The sequence below is a fragment of the Oreochromis niloticus genome, linkage group LG5, assembly GCF_001858045.2.
Source record: "Oreochromis niloticus isolate F11D_XX linkage group LG5, O_niloticus_UMD_NMBU, whole genome shotgun sequence".
In the NCBI taxonomy this organism is placed as follows: domain Eukaryota; kingdom Metazoa; phylum Chordata; class Actinopteri; order Cichliformes; family Cichlidae; genus Oreochromis; species Oreochromis niloticus.
The window spans coordinates 20618253-20640395 of NC_031970.2; the positions used below are offsets into that span (position 1 = coordinate 20618253).

Sequence of the window (22143 nt, forward strand, 5' to 3'; positions counted from 1 at the left end):
TAAGCACCAGTGGAAGGAAGGAAAGGAAAGGGAAAAAAAGAAACATATTACTCAAGCAGTAGAAAAAAAGTAATCCAAATCCTCTTTATATAAGCGGCACACATGATACAGAAAAGAAAACCTGCAACTGCTTCCTCCTAGAGTTTGAGCTTGGGTTTTCTATTTTTTGCCTTTTGTCAACTCATTATGATTTATCCGCATCCATGATGTACTCCTTGTGTATATTCCTGCCTCTTCCACCAGTCTATTGCTCCAATTTTTCAGAACAGCGGTGCTCTGTAAATTTACCAGAAAGCAAGAAGATCGCAGTTAATTGTGCCGTGTTAGAAGGAGGGAGGTCCATACTGCTTTTCTATAGCATCCATGCTGGCTTTATAGTGTCTGTCCACGAAACATAAACCCCTACTAACATGTTCAGAGGTAAATGCTTTAATTTGCATGGTCACATGTTAGTACAGGGCGCCGCCACCTCCAGACGCTTCCTTTGACTAACAGCTCTCTGTGTCGTTCTTCTGCCCTCCTCAGTGTCTGCGGTGTGGCTCCTGCTGCTCTTGTCGTGGTTGAATATTGATATTTTGAAAACTGTTGTTGTCCTGTGGTGCTTGTCTGCTCTGACCCATTTTGATAGCAGCCCATTCTCGCCCCCCTCCCCTCCATGTCCCTCTGCTGTGCCGTTGTGTCTGAATGCATTGGCTTGCATGCATTACACATGAAGGGGTGACTCTGGCTGACCTTACTGAGAAGAAGAAAGGAAGGTTTGGGTGGTTCAGCCAGTCGTCCGACACTCATGGTAAATCCTGTGGTTTCCCTCCAGTGTTCTTTAGCTTTTATGTGTGTGTGTGTGTTTGTGTGGGTGTGTTAGTGTTTTAAGCTTGAACTGATCTGATACAGAAAATTTTGCTCATATTTTCTCAAACTATTAAGACTAGACTGAAATGTACATTGTCATTATTGCAATATTATAAGTCAGTGTCATATTACTGACCAGGATAGATTAATGAGTCTGTGGCTTTGTGGGTGTGTGTGTGAAACCTGACAAAATATACCATCACATACTTTACAGTTGTTTTTTACCTGTTGTGTCCAAACATCACAGCCTTCTTAAGTTTCTCCTTATGTCCTCGTCCTGAATAAAACCCCTTGTCTCTTACCTGTTAAACTAGTCCGATATGGAAGAGCCGTACAGCTGTGCTTGATAGCAGCCACACCCTGTTTCCCTCCCATGTTCCACTTCAAATGCAGGAGCTCAGTATGAATGTAGGAAACAGGGTTAAACCCAGATGACTACTCCAGCAGTCAGCACTATTTTCAGAGCTGAGAGCTGTCCGACCACTTAGGAATCAAAGCCGGCACGTCTGCATAAGCTAAGCAGGAGAGCACACCACGCTCGCTCACATGAGTTAAAGCACTGAGACATTTCACACAGTTAATCATCATCAGTCTGCACACACAGTCTTTCCAAAGTGCTGGCAGTAGTTTGAGTGTAGCATTTCAGAGACAGTTTAAAGAGCTCTGTCTTCCTCTCTCGGCTCCCGTCTTCTCTCCGCTCCTCGTTGTCTGCATCAGTCAGCTCTCACGTAGCAGCTGTCCACTCGCCTGACCCACGTCAGCTCACTCTCAGCACTTGGTAAATGATACTGATGATGACAGTGATGCAGAGCTGTGGAACTTAGCACGTTCCTTTCATTGAGGTAGCTTTGTGATTGCACTGTGGCTTTGGAGATTAAAATCACTGTCATACAGTTCTCGTTCACCTGAAAAGAGTCTTTGAATTCTTAGTTTATGTGTTTCTTGTGCATCTGCATTCTTGTTGATACAATGGGAACATTTTTTCCCGATGGGAAGCATGCGTTGTGCCTTTCTGAGGAATCTTCTACCATTGCAAAGTGCATAGAGTTTGATTACATATTTTTTTAAATATGCTGCTTTATTTGATGCCACAGCAAGCGTTCCAGCCAGTGAAACAGAGTCTGTGAACACCGAGAATCAGAACGGGGAGGATGAAAAGACGCCATGCTGCGGACCTCTGTGGTGAGAACTTTGCACTATGAACTTGCACACAGGATTTCTTTCGGTGTCACTATCTGTCACTTTTTTTGGTCAGCACAGCCATTTTGCCGTGTCAGTGCCTGCTTTATCTTGTCATATGTGTTTAAAAAAAATGGTAAACTTCGTACTGCAAACATTGCGGCTGCACTTTTTTGGGGTTGATGTCAGTTAACTACATGCTAACAACTCATTTCTGTTACAAGATGCATTCATCAACTTTCACTTGTTCTTCTTTTCAGTCAAAAGATTTCAAAGTCAAAGTTCAGGTCAGTATATTTGTAGGTAGGCATGTCTACATAGTGCATGTAGCTGTTAATATAGGCTTTTTGCCTGCATTCAATTACACTGATTTTTCTTTTGCTTGGCTTCTATTTTACTGTATTTTTAATGAGACGTTACGGGGAATGATAAATCAACAACTTTTATATAGTCAGCATGTGCTATAAGGTATTTTTAGAGAATAGGCTTACACAGTACTTTTCAGCTCATTTACTGTACTGTATGACTTGCAGAAACGCATTGATGCAGTCCCCTGTGGGCATTCGCCCATTCTTCACTGCGTTCTTCTTATTACGCACACTTTAGAGGCGCACACTTTCGAGATTTCCTTAAAAACACCGCAGTGATGAGTTTGTTCCATTGTTTTGACATCCTAATCTGTGTGACTGCGTCTTGTGTTCTTTATGTGCAAACTGAGCCACACAGCCACTTTGTACTGAAAGTGTTCTTTGCCATTGCAGTCGGCGCTGGCGCCGATGGAACAGATTCTGCCGCAGGAAGTGCCGTTTGGCTGTCAAGTCAGTGCCTTTCTATTGGCTGGTCATCATCCTTGTGTTCCTCAACACCCTGACCATATCATCAGAACATTACAACCAGCCTCTGTGGCTGACACAGGTGCAAGGTATGAATTACAAACGTCTCATTTTGAAATAAAATTAATGAATTTGTTTAAATGTTTCTTCTATTAATTAGTGTTTTTTTTAAAGGATTACTTAATTTAGAATGTTGTGATGATGTTCTCATGAAATACCAGAATGTTTTTACTAATTTGATTTTTTTCCCATCTTCTCTATTATTGTATGTATTTTGTGGACAAAGCTAAATTGTTTTAAATGTCATGATTTTTATACAAATAATGTGTTTAATTAATGGGAATTGTGTAGATTGATTGCAACAAAGAAAATCAAAAATAGAAATGAGGTTGAAGTAAAGAACAGTAATAATTAAATGAAGTGTACACAAAGAAAAAGCTACAAGAAGCTGCAAGAAGGTGTAATATAGAAATATTTGTGCAGTCAGAGGTTTGATCTACTATGTGTTACATTAAAAAACAAAAACAAAACCCTCCAAAACATAATGCATCACTCTCTTTCACTTATGAAAGTGAAATGTATTCATCTGGTTTAATATAATTTCCTCTGCTTTTCAGATGTGGCCAACAAGGTGCTGCTGGCCCTGTTCACATGTGAAATGTTGGTAAAGATGTACAGTCTTGGGCTGCAGGCTTATTTTGTGTCACTCTTCAACCGCTTTGACTGCTTTGTTGTGTGCGGAGGAATCACTGAAACCATTCTGGTGGAGCTGGAAATCATGTCTCCGCTCGGTATCTCTGTGTTCCGCTGCGTGCGCCTGCTGAGGATTTTCAAGGTCACACGGTAAGACTGTCGGCATGCTGTGCGTTCGTGCTCTTGTGTTCACAGTCTCGTGCCTGTGGAGTTCGATTAAAATCCTGCCCATCCTCCTCTCTCTTGGTCAACCTTCTGTTTAGACACTGGCAGTCTCTGAGTAACCTGGTGGCATCGCTGCTCAACTCCATGAAGTCCATTGCTTCCCTGCTTCTGCTGCTCTTCCTCTTCATTATCATCTTCTCCCTGCTCGGCATGCAGGTGTTTGGTGGAAAATTCAACTTTGACGAAACTCAGACAAAAAGGAGCACCTTCGACAACTTTCCCCAGGCCCTGCTCACTGTGTTTCAGGTATTAACAGATTCCAGATAATGTCATACAGTAAAAATCTGACTGTTAAATACAAATACGCAGCACTTCAGTGTTGGCAGTAAAGTAAAATAGGCTGAAAATGTAAATAAAATTGGTGAAGGGTGTGTTTCATACATATGTAGAAGAATTTGTGGCAGACTGTCAAAGGCAAAAGAAAAAAAAGCAGAACTAGACAGATTCTGTCAACAAGCCATTATATGAGTCAGTATTTGCCCATTTTAGATATTTTGGTGTATATGTCAGTTCATAAGTAACAAGAAGTTGTAGAACAGATTTATAAAAACAACTAAACATTTAAGGACTGTGAATGTGCCTGAAGGCTGAACTCAGAAGCTTTATTGAAAACCCAAATTTGAATTGTTGAGAGAAGTTTTTCAAAAGAACATTTTGATCTGTTTATATGGCATGGTTTGTGAGCGGCAGGCTGAAAGGTTGTGGCAGATTGGGCACAGCAGACTAAAGTGAGACACTGTAGATGGGAGAATTGTACCACAGATGAATGAGCAGACAGACACCACACATGAGGAGACACAGGTTAGCAAAAAACACACAATAGAAGTGCTGCTAGTAAACTGGCAAAGTCTGGAGAGAAGTGATGTACAACCAGGGCATACATGCAGCCTGAAATATTACAATATTACTACTTTTAGGTAGCCACTATTAGGAATACATGTTCAACTGCTGGTTAATACAAATATGTAATCATGTGGCAACAACTCAGGACATTAGGGTATGAAGGCGTGATCAAGACGACCTGCTGAAACTCAAACTGAACCATCAGAATGGAGAAGAAAGGTGATTTAAATGACTTTGAATGTGGCATAGTGGTTGGTTCCAGATGGGATGCTCTGAGTATTTCAGGAAGTGCTGATCTGCTGGGATTTTACAACACAACCATCTTTAGTATTTACAGAGAATCGTCTGAACAAGAGAAGATATCCAGTGAGAAGCAGTTCTCTGGCAAAAATGCCTCGTTGATATCAAAGGTCAAAGGAGAAGCAGATGAGCTACAGCAGCTAAGAATAGGAAACTGAGGCAGTTCGCACTGGGTCACCAAAATTGGATAATAGAAGACTTTAAAAATGTTGCCTGGTCTGATGAGTCCTGAATTCTGCTGTGAAATTCAGATGATGGGGTCTGAATTTGGTATTTGGCAGGTCTGAATCCAGTTTAACACCTGGGATGTGGTGGAATGGGAGATTTACATCATGCAGCTGATCAATCAGCAGCAACTCTGTGATGCTGTCATGTCAGTATGGCCCAAAATCTCTGAGGATTATTTGTGGCACCGTGTTGAATCTGTGTCATGAAGAATTAAAGCAGTTCTGAAGGCTAAGGGAAACAGCAAGGTGTACCTAACAAAGTGGCTGTGAGTGTCAATTCCTAAAACAATTTGGCATAAGATCACAGCGTCAAAATGCATATGAATGCCATTAAACTTGTTTCACATCCAACCCACCATCACTGCAAATTTACTGCAGCTCTAACGTGTTCATTGTAGCCACCCTGCATCATATAAAGAAGCTGGCACTTATTATGCTTGATGTTTTTCAGTTGTTGTGTTTCTCGCATAATAAATATTGTGAACCATTCAGATCCTGACTGGAGAAGACTGGAATGCTGTAATGTATGATGGGATCATGGCGTATGGTGGCCCTTCCTCCTCTGGAATGATTGTGTGCTTTTACTTCATCATCCTATTCATCTGTGGAAACTGTATCCTCACTCACACTGACAAAGGTGTAGCTGTTACAAAGAAAACAATAATTCTTTTTATCCACTGCAGACATGTGTTATTGATTAGTCACTAGAATTGTATTTTATTCGTAGTCGCAGAGTTGTTCTCGACTTAACACTTTACTCAGATATCCTCTTGAATGTCTTCTTGGCTATCGCTGTGGACAACTTGGCAGATGCAGAATCTCTCAACACAGATGAAGGAGACAAAAAAGGGTGACCGTCCAATATGTCTCTCTGTGACAACGAATAACTTCAAATATTTGCTTGGATAATTGCTCAAACTCCAGTCTGCATTCATAAAAATATCTGTGTTCATTGCAGGGACAAAAAAGATGATGATAAAGATGACAAGGTATTCTTTTTTTTAATTTTATTAAGTCATAAAACATGTTTACAGTTTGAGAAGTTACGCGTGTTACACATGACATATTTTCTGCTTTCGTTTAAGGATGAGGATGAGGACAATGACGACACTGCAGCGGAGGAGGAGGACCCTGAAGTCCCATCGGGGCCTCGGCCGGTCATCTCCGACCTGGTAAAGAAGGAGAAGATCACTCCTATCCCAGAGGGAAGTGCCTTCTTCATCTTCAGCAACACAAACCCGTAAGATGACATTGCATTTGTGCAGACACAAACAGGTCGGTATTCATATCACACTGATGTCTCCTGTGTTTTTGTTGTTGTTTTTCTTCAGGGTTCGTGTGTTTTGCCACAGACTCATTAATCATCACATTTTCACCAACCTCATCCTGGTGTTCATCATGCTCAGCTCCGTCTCACTCGCTGCTGAGGATCCAATCCGAAACTTCTCAGCTCGCAATATTGTAAGTTTATAAAACCTGTCACAGAACTTCAGAACTTCAAATGAACAGATTAGTAAAGACACATGAATGAAGTAAAATAATTTAAAAATAACTTTTCTCATGTTTGCCTTTGTGTAACAATTTGTGATGCTTCTATAAATGACCACACTCTTGGTTTTGCATGTTTTAGCCCATTTATTTTAACTGCTACACTCTTTAAATCAGGGATTTCAGGCTCATTTTACATTGTGGGCCACATAGGAAGTCTGTCAGCACTTAATTTAGGCACAATTGACGTGTACAGATAAAGTTCTGGGAGCTCATGGCCTGTTCTGCAATCATGAAAAAAAGTTTTTGGTCATTCCCAGAAAATGTAATTTTTTCCAATTTGTTAAGACTGTGGACCCACTATAAAAAATGTACATTTCTATAGTAGATAGTAAAAAACAAGAATTTTTCTGTTTATCTATTACTTGACTTAAGTGCAGTATGAATGGCCGTAGGCGATTTTTTTATCGGTAGAAAAAGCTGTAAAACCTTTGAAAATACAGTTAGAAATTCAAAATCTGTGTCCCCCAGTGAGCTGGACTGGAGTCTTTGTCACCCGAGCCTTATGTTTGACATCCCTGCTTTACGCTGATCTTTGTACTTTATATGGATGATTTTGCAAAGCATACTCTACATGAGTTTATACACTTTTGAAAAAACATGAAAAAGTAACAAAACAAAGGGTGCATTTTACTTTTAATATAAATCACTTATTTTCCATAGTAATCAGTAATAGGATGACATTCAATATTCTTTTTACTGCAGTGAAAATGGTATGTATTAAATTCATGTCTGCTATTTCTGCACTTCACAATTTCTTTATCTTGAGCCATGTGATTTATTCTCTCTTTAACCTTGACAAGAAAGCATTAGATGCAGTTTATTTTCTAAAACATATATTCAGTGTAATTGTCCTGTCAGGACACCGGGATAAGTACTTGAAAATCTAGTGTCTATACTGAAAGTGGACATCTGATCGCTCTGTTCCTTCTGGTCCTTTCCAAGATTTAGAGATCAAGTCCTTAACGACAGCCTTTTAAATCTAAGACGCTTCAAGTTCACATTGTCCTTTTATAGTATTGTTTGTCTTTTATTGTTTTGCATGTGATTGCAGTACATTTAGTAGAGCTTATGATTAATTAGTTGGGCATGCATGTGCTTTACAAGAAAATAAGAAACACAGTAGTCCATCAGACTAGTTCCTGGTTTCTGTTCCTCGATTTGCACTTCCATTTAAAAGCAGATTGAAGTTCCTCGTCTGCTTCAAGGTGCAAACTCATATTTTATGAGCTAAAACAGGCAAAAACAGCTGTAAGGTCAGTAAGTAACTTTGCTGTGAGTTCTTCACTCCAACAAATCCTTTCCAGAAAATGCTTTCATTTTTTTTTCCTTTCATCTTGTTAACATGTGATGTATGACGCTGCACAATGAACTGTCTTTGTTAAACATCTGCGTTGCTTCTTGCAGATACTTGGTTACTTTGACTATGCTTTCACGGCTATCTTTACTGTTGAGATCGTTTTGAAGGTAAATTCCCTGTGTCCCCTGTGCGTGCTGTAACTAACCACACCCCAATAACATTCCAAACGTCTCGTTGCCTTCCAGGTCCTAGGCTATGCAGATTATGTCTTCACTAGTATGTTTACATTTGAGATCGTATTGAAGGTAACCCCTTAAATGACAACGAGAGCCTTGCTGCATTCTCTCCTTGTGTGTCACCCGCCACTCAGTACAACCTGGCTTGTTTGTTTCCTTTCTCTTATTTACTTTTTTCTTCATGGCACCTCTTTTAAAAAGCAAAAAAAAAAAAAAGCAAAAAAAGAAGAAGAAGATGAAGCGAATATTGGAATTGTTAGTCACTATTTTGCACACACTAACACAAACACAAGATTTGCTCAAATTGCACTGATGAAAGAACTGTTAGGGGAAGGAAACATCATCAACATTTACATTATACTCACATGGGTGTCACTTCATTCGGGCAGTCATTGCTGAAATGATTTTGATGATGCAGATATGTAATAAGTAATGCAACCCCCTCCCGTGCGATGCAACACAATTTTTTAATGGGCTGCTCAGACATATCAGAGCATTGGCTGAAGTTGAGTTTGAGGTCATCTTCAGAGTGGCGGTGATTGAAAGTCGAAAATCAACTCCAGTCAAAGCTAACTCCATGCCTCTCGTACTGACTGCTCCTCAGATTACCCATAAAAGAGGGGGCAAAACCAACCATGCTCCTGCCGAGCATGGTTCAGTCTGCTTTCCCCGACTGAGTGCATAGAAATGTGGAGTTTTCTCTGCAGTTTTTTTCTTTCTTTTTTCAGTGGGAGGGGGCAAACACTTGCCAAACCCAGTGCTGTTTGACTCTAAATCGTCCACTGCTCTTAGTTAGCAACCTCATCCGGTCCTCGTCTGCAGGTCTCCACATTTACATGCACTCTTGGAAGGAATCCTTTACTTTTATTATTTGAAGAAGAGTTATTTTGGCTGGTTTTTCTTCTCTGCCTGCTGAACTCTGGAGTTTTAATTGGGAGCTGCTTCCCCTTATGCTGAACTATTAAAGAACATAATGGAATGTGCTTTAAGCCGACGGTCCACATGAATGTGACAGTAAGGCCATTTCTATTTTCCAATCTCTATAACTAGAGCTCTTGCAGGTAGTAAATATCCCCGACGTCATGGCAACAAAATGCATGTTTTATTGCCTCCCATAGTAGATTGCGAAATGAATGACTTACTACTACATTCATGTAGCTAAGGACCGTGGGGGTGGCGATGGTAGATTTTAGCCTCCTGTTTCACTGCTCTGAACTCGCCACCCCGAATCAGAGTGATCTATAAGAGTGTGGAGACGTGTGCGGGCGTGTGTGTTTGACTGTGAGATAATGGGAATGAGTGCTGAGAATTAGTTTTTCCTATTTAAAATGTTAGCTCAGTGTGTTTGTTTGTTTCTGCTGGAGTGTGAGGAGTGCAACACTGTATTTGTTTCTGGATGCTACATGTTTCTTATGGTTTTTTTTGGTCATTTGCTCTTTTAACTTCCTCTGTCCTCTCCTCAGATGACGACATATGGAGCTTTTCTTCATAAAGGAGCATTCTGCAGGAATTACTTCAACCTTCTGGACCTGCTGGTGGTGGGAGTCTCCCTCGTTTCCTTTGGCATTCAGTGAGTACAGAAAAACCAGAACATATTTGCATTAAGCTTTTTGCGCAAACAAAAAGGTTTTATTCATTAGAAAAATAATTAAAGGAACAAAGTAAGGAAATAAACTAAAATCCCCTTTGAGCAATAATGTAGAGGTGAAAAGAAGTTCAATCATCAAAATAAATGATTTTCTGAGCACTTTGTCATTTTTTATCTTTTGGTTGAAGCAGGCCATTCGGAGTTTGACATACAAGCAGAGTGCAGCAGTTACTTTGTTTATCTCCCACAGTGAGCTCCTGAAGTGGTTCTTGACCCCTAAAAAGTTCATATTTCTCTGATTCTTCTTTTTATAAAGTGTTATTACAATAATTTGTTTACACTCAGGTCTTCTGCCATCTCTGTGGTGAAGATTCTCAGGGTCCTTCGAGTACTTCGACCCCTGAGGGCCATCAATAGAGCCAAAGGCCTGAAGGTGGGTGCTACTCGAGACCTTCTCTAGTGTGTGTACAATAACCAGCACTATCTGAAACCTTCCCTTTAAACATTTTTATCTGTGTCTTACAGCACGTTGTGCAGTGTGTGTTTGTGGCCATCAGAACCATCGGTAACATCATGATCGTCACCACGCTGCTTCAGTTCATGTTCGCCTGTATAGGCGTGCAGCTGTTCAAGGTGAGCATCTCTGAGTTTGAAAAACATCAATAATAGACATCAATCCAGAGAAGTTCAAAATGTGTAATAACAGCAAAAATATTTCCTTTTTCCTTTTTGCAGGGAAAATTCTATCGCTGCACAGATGAAGCTAAGTCCAGCCCAGTAGAGTGCAAGTGAGTTTGATCCTCTCTTGTTTCTGAACTGCAGATTTGCTGGTTTAACATCACAGGTTGGACTTAAACCTCCATGCAACATGTTTTGTCACAGGGGCACCTACATCCTGTACAAAGATGGAGACGTGAACCAGCCAACTGTCCACAAACGGGTGTGGCACAACAGTGACTTCAACTTTGACAACGTCCTCATGGCCATGATGGCTCTGTTCACTGTGTCCACCTTTGAAGGCTGGCCTGCGTAAGATTTAAAGATATCATCATTCAGATGATTACTGTATAGATAATGTATGGAGAAAGCCTGAATTTGTGAATCTGAATCACGTGTTGCGCTTGTTCTCATGTTTCTTTAGGTTATTGTACAAGGCCATTGACTCCAACAGGGAAAACCTCGGTCCCATTTACAACTACCGCGTGGAGATTTCCATCTTCTTCATCATCTACATCATCATCATCGCCTTTTTCATGATGAACATCTTTGTAGGTTTTGTGATCGTCACATTTCAGGAACAGGGAGAGAAGGAGTATAAAAACTGTGAACTCGACAAGAACCAGGTCAGAGTCATTAGAAGCACAAAACATTATGTGTAAAGTATAACGATTACTTTTGTAGGCTTTTCTCTATTTTTTAATATATTACACTAAAAATCTGGGGTTCCTCTTGCTTTGTGTCAAGAAAAACAAAACAGCAAAGTAGCAAAACAGATGACATTCTAATGCTGATTACCACCTTTACATTTTTAATATTGTGTCTCATTTAAAAGAGAGCGTTAAGATTGTTCTTAAATGATGATGTTAAATATTTTGTGTGTGTTTGTGTGCAGCGTCAGTGCGTGGAATACGCTCTTAAAGCCCGTCCTCTGAGGAGATACATCCCAAAGAACCCATACCAGTACAAGTTCTGGTATGTGGTGAACTCCACTGGGTTTGAGTACATCATGTTTGTGCTCATCATGCTCAACACACTCTGCCTGGCTGTACAGGTAAGAAGTCAAGTATTTACCTGCCAGACAACCAGCCATCAAAGAGTCTGTGAAGTTATGGATTTTTCTACTTAGAGAAATTTTTTGTTCAAGCATAGCAGACGTTTTTATTCAACAGTTGGTCTGTGATGTGCCACATGAGTGACCTCAGCTTGAATTTGCTGGGACGTCTGTTAAAGGTTGTGGCATTGTGTTAACACACATCTGAATGCTTCAAACCGGCAAACTGCTAAAACTTCTTCTTTTATAGAGGTACTTGCTGATAATCAGTTAATCAACCCCAGAACATGGCTGCTCCTCACCCTCTGAATGCTAATGAAGGCAATGAAGCTGTTTTTAGTTTTTTCCCAGCACTGCATGGAGTCCACGTGACTGTAAATATGCAGACTTAAGTCATTAGAGTATCTCGTAATTTGCTGTAAGTCTTTTCATTAGTCTGGATGCGTCAGCCTGTAAAATGTCATTTTCAGTTGCTCAGGTTTTCCTATTTTTTCTTGGCACTGACAGAATTATAAGAAACACTGTGGTGAACATTAGTGCAAGCAAAAGTCCTGCTGGAGTCACAGAAAAACATAAACATTAGTCTGTTTGCACTTTTTGTTCAGACACACCGCATTACTTTCCCATTGTACATTGAACACATTGAATCTTTTCGTTAACCGACCATCTCCATCTCTGTCTGCAGCACTACGGCCAGTCTGCACTCTTTAACTACGTAATGGATATTCTCAATATGGTCTTCACTGCTGTATTCACTGTGGAAATGGTTCTCAAACTCATCGCTTTCAAACCCAGGGTGAGTTGACATGAAGCATCAAATTAAGTCCAGCTGTTAAACGGATGCATTTGCTGTGACATGCTTTTGCTTTTTAGAGTAAATTTTCAACATTATGAGAAGAGTTAGAAGGACAGTACCGCTCAGATGTCTATACACTAAATAGTCGTCCATTAACTTAGCTAATCAAAAAAAATATGAACGGGGCAAAATGTGTTATAGACAACTGGCAACCCCAAGAGCTGACTTTGAATGGTAAGTCAGTCCCCTTAGACACCTCAGTTAACATGTCCAGCCTTACAGCAGAAATAAACATGTTTACAGCTATAGGAAGAGATTTGGTGGTAGCATCCAGAATACCAAACTCACTACTTTACAGATAATCACAAACCCGTTCATAATGATGGTTATCCAGCTTTTATGTACAGTTTATGGTTATATTCAGTTTCTTTATACAAGCTTGCGAAAAATAAGTATGATTGTTAAGTAAAGCAACGAGTGGTATCCATCTCTTAAGCATATTTCTAAAACTGTGATTTGTAAAATGTTCAGTTATGTTTACTAAAGAGCAGCATGTGGACATTTAAATATTTGTTTCCATTTCCCTTTGGCGTGCCTGCCTGGCTCACAGCTCTTTGTTGAGAAGAAGGACAGGATGCTAGTAAGAGAAACACGTGTGGGGTGCCGTGCTTCCATTTTTAAACTAAAAATAATCTTTTTTTTTTAACCAATTTTTTAGTCACAGTGTGTTCATGTGTAATTTTATTGTTAGCATGGAATTTGTGCAAATTTAGTGTTCTGCAATCAATCACAGTCCGTATAATCACGAGCCCTTCAGGTGAAGTAGCTAGCAGGGGTTTCCGTGTGTCCTTAAATAAGCAGTTTGTTGATTTAAATTTCAGTGTGAGAGTAAAGCCTCCTTGTTTTTTTGCTGATATCACATTTGACTCGCCCCACCACACGCTCAACCTCACTCAGGGATATTTTGGGGATGCCTGGAATGTGTTCGACGCCCTGGTTGTGATTGGCAGCATAGTAGACATTGTTCTCAGTGAGATTGATGTAAGTAAGCTCAGCTTGAACCACCTCGCTGCTCTTTGACTTCTTTCCTTTCAGACCACCTCCACAGCCGGTTTCAGGGGCAGGACTCTGATTTCTGCTGCTTTGTCTAACTTTTTCCTCCTTTCTTTCTCTCTCCAACCCTTCCATTTCATTACAACGTCTTCCTTTAAATTTCCACTCTTGTCTGATTCTCTTCCCCTATCCCTTCCCTGTCTTCTTGGTCTCTCACTTTCATCCCCATCGGTTCCCCTTACATGTACCTTCATGCACTAACAGCACTATTTTGCTGATGCTTGGAACACATTTGATGCCTTAATTGTTGTCGGTAGTGTCGTCGATATCGCTATCACAGAAGTTAACGTAAGTACTCCTTCTTTTCTGATTTGTAAGGTGAACTGAAGCCTTATAAGAAAGCCACATGGCAAGTTTTAGTGTTATTAGCTTAAATTTACTGTGAATCTTATCTAGCTTCCACTATAAAATATAACCTATTAAGCTGGTTATTTTCATGCTGATCTTCAAACTTACATGTTATAAATTTTCAGGATGCAACGATACATCAGTCAAGTGTGCGTATTGACTTGTATGTGCTTCACTGACTGACAGATGATAACATTTACTACCATCTGTAAAGCTAAAAGTCCAAATAGAGTGTGATAAAGAGCTGAATTTATGAAGTTAAATTCAGCTTGTCCTTTCGGGTCTGAGAAGTTTGTTTCTCAAGCCCAAAAAGGCTGAATAAATAATAACAAAAATCCAAATAAACAAACTGAAAGAAATATAGAAATGTTGAAAATGCATCCCTAATAAAAGAAGAAGATTTAAAGCTGGCCGTTGGCTTTGTTTGTAAAACTTCAGTTTGATTTTCATGAAGCTTTTCATTCATGCTGAACTGACCTAACTCAGATCTCTCCTGTTGGAGTTCTGCTTCTGTATGTGCTGCTGTAACTGTTGTTGCAGTTTTTGACAGGACATCGCGACAAAATTGTTGATGAACGTGTTGATTATTCTGTTTATTCTTGGACATAGCAATGTCAAAACCTCACATTTCTTTGTGAACTGTGGCCAAAATTTGGTCCAGAGCAGGACGGTTTCTGATGTAGTTGTCTAACTCTTACTCTTGTTTATTTTGTTTCCATAGAAACTTGTAGAGGCAAGTATGGCAATGAAAAAATGTTGTTTGTGTGTAATCTTTTGTTGATGACAACTTTATCTTTGGGACCCCTTTGCTATGGATTAATGACAAAGAGATTTTTGTAATTTCGCAGTACTTTAAAACATTAATATTGAAGCTCATTAAAATAGTAGATGATTGCTTCTCTTTATAGCTTTCCTTTGCTAAAAAACATCTAAAAACAAAGACTGGACGTCTACTTTTGTGCATTTTTTTGCTTTAAGCTTAGCTAGGACAAAAATACTAAAAGAAAGTTCCAACAAATACCCAAATGTTGCATTTCCATTTTAACTATGGTGAATATGGTGTTTACTATAGGGGTCGCATACCAAAGGCTTACCACCCAAACTGACCCTCCTCCCCCCTCCTGAGTGCTCTCATGTCTGAGCTGCAGTGCTGTTTTTCTGGAGTAATTTTTCATGTCTTCTCAGTTTGTGTTCCAAAATGTGTGTCTGCATGAGTGCACAACAAAACATTAACTTTGTTTGAAGCATAAGACACAGTGGTGTGTTTTCAGGTTTTTTATTGTTATGCATGTATTTAATGTGTGTTCAGTGTGTACTTTAGGTTGTATGTGCGAGTGTATGCAGAGGAGTGTGTGTGTGTGTGTGTGTGTGTGTGTGTGTGTGTGTGTGTGTGTGTGTGTGTGTGTTGGAGACATGATGTTTATTTCACATAGTGGTTCTATGACATGCTTTTTCATGGCATTTCTTTCTTATTTGCACTGCATGTAAATGTTCAGATATTCGAGTTTTGCATTTATTCATAACAGGAGATCTGTTATGAGGATGTGTTTTGAGTCAGTAATATTTTTTCTACTTGCTTGCCATGTCAGTCATGACTCGTGTCATTGCTCAGAGTCTTACCAGACTACTGTGACCTCTCCAAATGCATGCTGGGGTGTCAGACACTCACCTCATCCCCCTAACATCCTTTCCATGTCCCGCCTCTCGCAGATGGCGCTTGGCCACCCGCTCCATTCCCCTCCGGTCAGTTTTTTCCATAGAGCCTTGTGCAGTTTGTCCTTGTTCGTTTGCTACACTCCTCTTTACTTCCAGACAGAATGGCCCTGGAGCTCAGAGCTTGGAAATTCTACACAACATTAAGGGCAATAATGTTGAGAATTAAACCGATGAGCCTATGAAGCTCAGTGTGTTTGGAAAATCCTAAAAAAGGTTTACTTGTGTTTCTTAATGTCACCATTTAATGTCCTTAAAGTTGTGTAGAGGCCACTGTGGCTTCACATGCAGCTGCTGTAATGCATCAATAATCAGGGAACAGATCAAGTCACAGAGTGACCTAAAAGGAAACGATACTAAAATTAGGCCTTGGGTGTAGTGTTCACATCAAAGTAAAAATTCAGGTAAGGTCTGAAAATTTCAGTAGGTTCAGTAGGCACGAATTTAGTGTGATTTTGTACACTTACAATGATGGTGGTTTAATGCAGCTGAGTCTGAGGTTCTTTGATGATCTTGTGTTTGTGTCTCTGTGAGTGATTGTCTCTGTGTTTTGTTCTGTCTTCCTGTAGTGAGCTCTTAAAGCTCAGAATGGAGCTCATATGTAGTGCAGGTGTGTAGACTCCAGTCAGGTGCATGAACACTCCCACAGCAACTCTCTACTCTTTCCCTCTTTCCCTCTTTCTACCTTTCTGCCTTTCTTCTTCTTCTCCCTGTTTCAGTATGGCCCAGTCTCTCTGGTTTGCTTTTCTGTCCCAGTCTTGGTCTCTATTGCTGTTTCCCTCCTCCTCCTGCCTTTTTGTCTGCCTCTCTCTCTCTCTCTCTCTCTCTCTCTTTTTCCCTCTCTGATGTTTATTCATATCCTTCTGCACCGGACTGTGAGAGCGCCCTGCTATGGCAGTTTTGTTGCAGGGCACTACTGACATGCATGAGTTGCTGCATTGCTATGAGTTCACATCATTCAAAGGTCTTGCGTGTGCGTGCAGTGCTTCCCCAGCAACGTGGCAATGCTGAACGCATGCTCCATCGGCGCTGTGGCCAGGATTACCTAAAGAACCTCCTCAGGCTAATTCTATTTTTTTTTAATCATTTCTGCTCATTCTGCACCTCATAACGACAGTTTGCAAAATATTGACTCAAGCCATATCTGTCTGATTATCTTATGTTGTCAGTGCTGAGCCTTTCTGATATTTTCCACATTGAGCTAAATGTTTTTTTTCGCTGTAAAATCACATTATCATGATACAGGCTCAGCCTAACCACCATCACTATGACTGATGTTTCTTTTCTTTTTTAAAAAGTTTTGCATCTGGATTTTGTTTGGGAATAAATGCTCGCTGATTGCAGCTGATGATATCAAATGATTTATTTGTCAATTGACATGAATTGCAAACAAAGGTTGTGTATGGGTGTGAATCTGTGCGAGAGACTGTGTGTACATAATTGATCATACTCGAGCTCTTTTGGTCAGCAAATTTTCAATCACTTAAAATGACAAACTATTGGAGTGTGAACATCCTACTTGTACTCTCTCGTGTTTACTTGTGCCATAGATAATGCTTCAAGCACACAATATATGATTTTTGTGCAGTCATATGTTGATGTGTACCTGTCTGAATCTGAAGCCTGCAGGGTTTATGTTGAGATACAGCAGGACTCTGTAAGAACAGCACATGATGCTTTTATAGCAACATCGATTCATTGCATTTGTCAGTTGGCCGTAACTACTCATTAACATCGTCTAAGAGGATCTCATCATAAAATCCATTTAGTCCCATCAGTAAAAACCATTACACCGGGGGAGTGATAAAGTTGTGTGTCAGTCTTAAATGTTGATTCGTATTTAAGTAATTTTATGTTGTATGTCAGTCAACCCCACATAGAAATGTTAAGTAATGTGAACTTGTTGTTTGGCGGTCTTTTAAAGTGTTAAGATAACATTTAATGGTAAATACATGTGTGTCTTTGTCACAGTGAAAGTATAAGACAGTTTGTCCTGTCAGTGAGAAGAGTAGTGACTTTGTTCTGTCTGCGTCTTTGCTGACGTGTGCTGGTGTCGTGTGATATTAAAAACAAAACCAAAAAAAACGATCAAATGTGTTGTTCCACGTTTTTGGCCCATTGTGTGTTAGACCTGCGGCCTCTGTACAAGTCATTAATACAGGTCTTTGATTTTAAAGCCAACGGAGACTCCTCAGTTGGATGAGATGGGGGTAAGATGCTCCACCCCCCACCCCTTTAACTCTGTCAGGGCCATGCCATGTTTGGATTTGCATTTCTCTGTTTGGTCGTCTGTTGTCAGTTACACTATAATTTGTTGCTTATTTCAACTCCATGTTATGTACTATTACGTTTTCATGTTCAGGTTTCCTTTATCTTTACATTTCTTTTCTTTTTTTCCTCATGTTGCTTTTGTTAGCTCCTTCGCATAAATCCTCAAAACATTTGCTTTTAATTTTTCCTTTTGTTTGGAGTTATTTCGAAGGAGAGTGTGTCTCTCAAACGTGACGTTTGTATCCTGTTAGGTGGGAGTGGTTTTTAAGCCGCCCTTCACGTTTGTATTGTTGACACTGCTACATGGTCTCTGCCACCATTCTTGGGTGGGGTAGTGACCCATGGATGACCCCTGGGATCAGGTCACCCAGCTCTGACCTGTGAACCTCCTGGCCGACCCGTTCGGGTTGGTCCCACTGTGACTCCGCATGCAGTGACTCTGGACTGAGGGTGCCATGCTTGTGCAGATGTGTCCTGTCAAGTATGGCAAGGTTTTCTCCAGCATGCTTGCCTCCTTGCTTCCTTCCCTGTAGGTCTTTACAGTGACAGGGAACCTGACAGTGCTTTATACACAGGCAGAAACAGACACATATCAGCTGCAGCAGACTGCCTAACAGACTTCTCTAGATTGTGTTTTTTGAAGTCTTTACATTTGTTTTTGAGAGCTGCAATCATATCTGAAAGGCACAGCGGTCAAACCAGAAATTATAATCTCTGCTCAAATAAAAGCAAAAATCAGTTTTGATTTAAAGATGCAGTTTTTCACTATGAAAAGATGCAGTGCTGCTTTCTCAGCCCATATGTAGCTGATACAGAGGTCTTTGATAAGACCTCATCATCCCATAAAGCACAGCCGGGTGCTCTGTGTTCACTATAAACGTGCTTTGTTGCTCTTCTGCTGCATAACACTGAACGTTTCCTCCACAGAACACAGAGGACAGCGCTCGAATCTCCATCACTTTTTTTCGTCTGTTTCGAGTCATGCGGCTGGTCAAACTTCTCAGCAGAGGAGAGGGCATTCGCACCCTGCTTTGGACTTTTATTAAATCCTTCCAGGTGAGATGCAGCGCAAATGTTTAATTAATGTCTGAGGGAGAAATGGAAGTTGCTCATATTAATCTTTTCTACTTTTTTCCTGTTTTTTGCCTTAAGGCTCTGCCATATGTTGCTCTTCTGATAGCCATGCTGTTCTTCATCTACGCTGTCATTGGCATGCAGGTTGGTAAATAAACTGGACAGAAAATACTTTTTCCACTGATTTTTAACCACAACAGTAAGAGTGCAGTTGTATTCATTTGGCAATGTTTCTCTAACAGGTGTTTGGAAAGATTGCAATGGTTGATGGCACTCACATTAACAGAAACAACAACTTCCAGACCTTCCCACAGGCCGTGCTGCTTCTCTTCAGGTCTGTGGATAACTGATGTCAGGCCATCAGGAAAATCAAATTTGTTTTCTAGGTGATTAATTTGTGTGTGCCATGTCTGCGTTTTCTCCAGGTGTGCCACAGGTGAAGCGTGGCAAGAGATCATGTTGGCCTGTATGCCAGGGAAACTGTGCGACCCAGAGTCTGACTACAACCCCGGGGAGGAGATGACGTGTGGCAGTGGATTTGCAATAGTTTACTTCATCACTTTCTACATGCTCTGTGCTTTCTTGGTACACAAAAATGAAACTGTGTTTATCTTAGGATTCATTTCTTATCAGTTATACTTGCGTGGTGTGTATTGCACTACCTTATCATATGCAGTATGGGTAGTGGGAGTTCTGTTTCCTGAAGATCAGTTTTCACATTGCAGGTTTAATATGTGTAACACATTACTATATGTATAACATTTGCTCATCATTTTGATCATTCTTTCACCTAGAGCTAATATGAAATGGGGCAAAAATGAATAATCATCTTTAAAATCATCATAACATAAAACAACAGGTCCGAGTTATGTGCATCATAGCACAATAGCGTCATAATAGAAATATCCTTTCTTTAAAACACCATGTGTTCCTAGAACCGTACTGTATACTGTATGTCTGTTATTTTGAAAAAATACTTTGTAAAGATATTAAGACCTTTTTCTTTTATTTTCTTAGATTATCAATTTGTTTGTGGCCGTCATTATGGACAACTTTGACTATCTGACACGTGATTGGTCCATTCTTGGTCCTCACCACCTTGATGAATTCAAAAGAATTTGGTCAGAGTATGACCCTGAGGCAAAGTATGTGCTTTATTCCTCATCTGAATATTCATGTTCATGTTCGTTTTTTGACTATGTCCATTAATTTCTATGTATTTTTCTCATATAGAGGCAGAATTAAACATCTGGATGTTGTAACCCTTCTTCGTCGCATCCAGCCTCCTCTGGGCTTTGGCAAACTGTGTCCTCACAGAGTGGCTTGCAAGGTCTCCTCTCCTCTTCTCCTCTCCTCTCCTCTCCTCTCCTCTCCTCTCCTCTCCTCTCCTCTCATTTTGTTAATAATTTCAGGTAGAAATGATGATTATTTTACAACAGTGTTAAAGGCTTGTTCTCTTCTTTCAGAGGCTGGTAGCCATGAACATGCCTCTGAACAGTGATGGTACTGTTATGTTTAATGCCACTTTGTTTGCACTGGTGCGGACAGCCCTAAAGATAAAAACAGAAGGTATAAACCAAACATGAATGACATTTCATTAAATTGCTGCTAAGAAAAAAGAAAAATATTCCCCCAATATTCAGCTCATGCACACACTGCGTTAATTGTCTCCATTAACTGCAATAAACTTCAGTTTAAATGGCTGTAAAGTGGAGGGCTGGGTTCTCAGGGGTGCTTCTTTCCCTGTGGTGCAGGTAATCTAGAGCAGGCCAATGAAGAGCTGCGAGCTGTCATCAAGAAAATTTGGAAGCGAACCAGCATGAAGCTGCTGGATCAAGTGGTGCCTCCTGCTGGTGGTTAGTGGAATTAACATCACAGACACCTTCATGTCCTTCTGTTAAAGTTTGACACACAAACCAGCCTAAAGCAGCCTGCAGAAAACACACACACACAAACCATATGGTTCCATGCTGTTCACATATAATTACTCCAAACAGGTATGTTGAGTACTTAAGTAAAACCTAACACTCACACTCACACTGAGACAGTGTCACATATAAATAAGGCTATATATTGCTGTTTCTGCTTTGTTCATCTTCTCCCTGTTGTCCCCTCAGCAGTATGTTTTTTTTAGTCTGTGTGTATTCAGTACACACTGCTCCCTCCCGCCTGCCCTGGATGCTGATGGAGGCCACTGACTATCTGCTGGGCTTTGGGCTTGCATGGCCTTATAGACCACTGTGCAAGAGCATGCTTCGTCTTTCTCTCTAACATCTCTGTCCTTCCTTCTTTATCTGTCTCTTCTTTCTACTCTCTCTCTCTTCTGTCTTTTGTTTTACTGCCTGAGCTTTTTTCTCCTCACACTTTTGTATCTCTGTGTCCAAAACTTTGAAAACACTTCAGAATATTCTGAAGCAGTTCTGTTTTAGGGTGGTGGCATGGAACTAGTGTTGCCTCTCTCTCTGATCTCTGTCCCCAGCGTGCTTGTTCAAAGTGATTCAGACCCCTGCTTCAGAATGATTCTCACACACTCTTGTAAATGCTTTTTAAATTCAAAAAATGGCAGAATATACATGCAAGAACACAAGCTTTGAGTACAGTATTTAGAAAAAAGCATACATAATATTATGTAGGGGCATACATGAGCACAAGCATATGAAATTACACGCCGACATGTATGATGCATACTGTAGTTTTGCTTGCTTGCATGTGCTAAAGCAGTTAAAAAACATTCAATAGCATCCTTTGACATTTAAGAAAGATTTAGGTTCAAACACCCTCTCAAGAAAAAAACGGTTAAGAAAAATTTGAACAAATTGGAATTTGGAAAAATTGTTTTTGATACACATTTAAAAATTGAAAAGCCTTTCTGTTTTTCTGTCATGATTAACTGAACAGAATTAAAATTGATCATTAATTTCCAATGAGCTTGTACATCTGTCTCACCTCCATCTGCTCAGATGCTCTTGTTGATCTTCTCTTGAAGAAGAAAAGACATTCTGCAGAGCAATAGTAATCATTTAAAGTTTTATGGGTCCTTTTAATGTTGCAGTTGTTTGAACACAAATTCCTCCAATTAAATCATCCACAAGTCAGACATACTTACATACATGTAATCTCACTTCTTATACATGCAGAAATGCACACGTGAAGACGTGTTGGGTTATGTTCATTTCCTGTCCTTTTTGATACACAGCAAATGATCCTATTTGGTTACATAATGAGGTAAAGTATAT

The 22143-nt window shown here is 40.1% G+C and overlaps 1 protein-coding gene across 9 annotated transcripts in view; it reads left to right on the top strand.

Moving 5' to 3' along the window:
- The window catches only part of cacna1da (calcium channel, voltage-dependent, L type, alpha 1D subunit, a), a 61839-nt gene that overhangs the window by 29911 nt on the left and 9785 nt on the right, over positions 1 to 22143 (top strand). For 4 of the 9 annotated variants that reach the window (XM_025907284.1, XM_025907286.1, XM_025907289.1 and 1 more), the window contains exons 10-41: positions 716 to 790; positions 1944 to 2031; positions 2289 to 2315; positions 2790 to 2950; positions 3479 to 3704; positions 3818 to 4025; positions 5642 to 5762; positions 5912 to 5999; positions 6108 to 6138; positions 6235 to 6389; positions 6481 to 6610; positions 8105 to 8164; positions 8243 to 8302; positions 9697 to 9803; positions 10167 to 10254; positions 10347 to 10454; positions 10557 to 10609; positions 10704 to 10850; positions 10963 to 11164; positions 11434 to 11592; positions 12278 to 12388; positions 13706 to 13789; positions 14571 to 14582; positions 17740 to 17772; positions 18761 to 18889; positions 18986 to 19051; positions 19150 to 19241; positions 19333 to 19492; positions 19925 to 20052; positions 20141 to 20237; positions 20374 to 20476; positions 20662 to 20763. In XM_025907284.1, coding sequence (XP_025763069.1) covers positions 716 to 790; positions 1944 to 2031; positions 2289 to 2315; positions 2790 to 2950; positions 3479 to 3704; positions 3818 to 4025; positions 5642 to 5762; positions 5912 to 5999; positions 6108 to 6138; positions 6235 to 6389; positions 6481 to 6610; positions 8105 to 8164; positions 8243 to 8302; positions 9697 to 9803; positions 10167 to 10254; positions 10347 to 10454; positions 10557 to 10609; positions 10704 to 10850; positions 10963 to 11164; positions 11434 to 11592; positions 12278 to 12388; positions 13706 to 13789; positions 14571 to 14582; positions 17740 to 17772; positions 18761 to 18889; positions 18986 to 19051; positions 19150 to 19241; positions 19333 to 19492; positions 19925 to 20052; positions 20141 to 20237; positions 20374 to 20476; positions 20662 to 20763 — 3411 coding nt within the window. The remainder of the gene's footprint in view (positions 1 to 715; positions 791 to 1943; positions 2032 to 2288; positions 2316 to 2789; positions 2951 to 3478; positions 3705 to 3817; positions 4026 to 5641; positions 5763 to 5911; positions 6000 to 6107; positions 6139 to 6234; positions 6390 to 6480; positions 6611 to 8104; positions 8165 to 8242; positions 8303 to 9696; positions 9804 to 10166; positions 10255 to 10346; positions 10455 to 10556; positions 10610 to 10703; positions 10851 to 10962; positions 11165 to 11433; positions 11593 to 12277; positions 12389 to 13705; positions 13790 to 14570; positions 14583 to 17739; positions 17773 to 18760; positions 18890 to 18985; positions 19052 to 19149; positions 19242 to 19332; positions 19493 to 19924; positions 20053 to 20140; positions 20238 to 20373; positions 20477 to 20661; positions 20764 to 22143) is intronic. The other 5 variants (XM_025907287.1, XM_025907285.1, XM_025907288.1 and 2 more) reach the window with 5 other exon arrangements.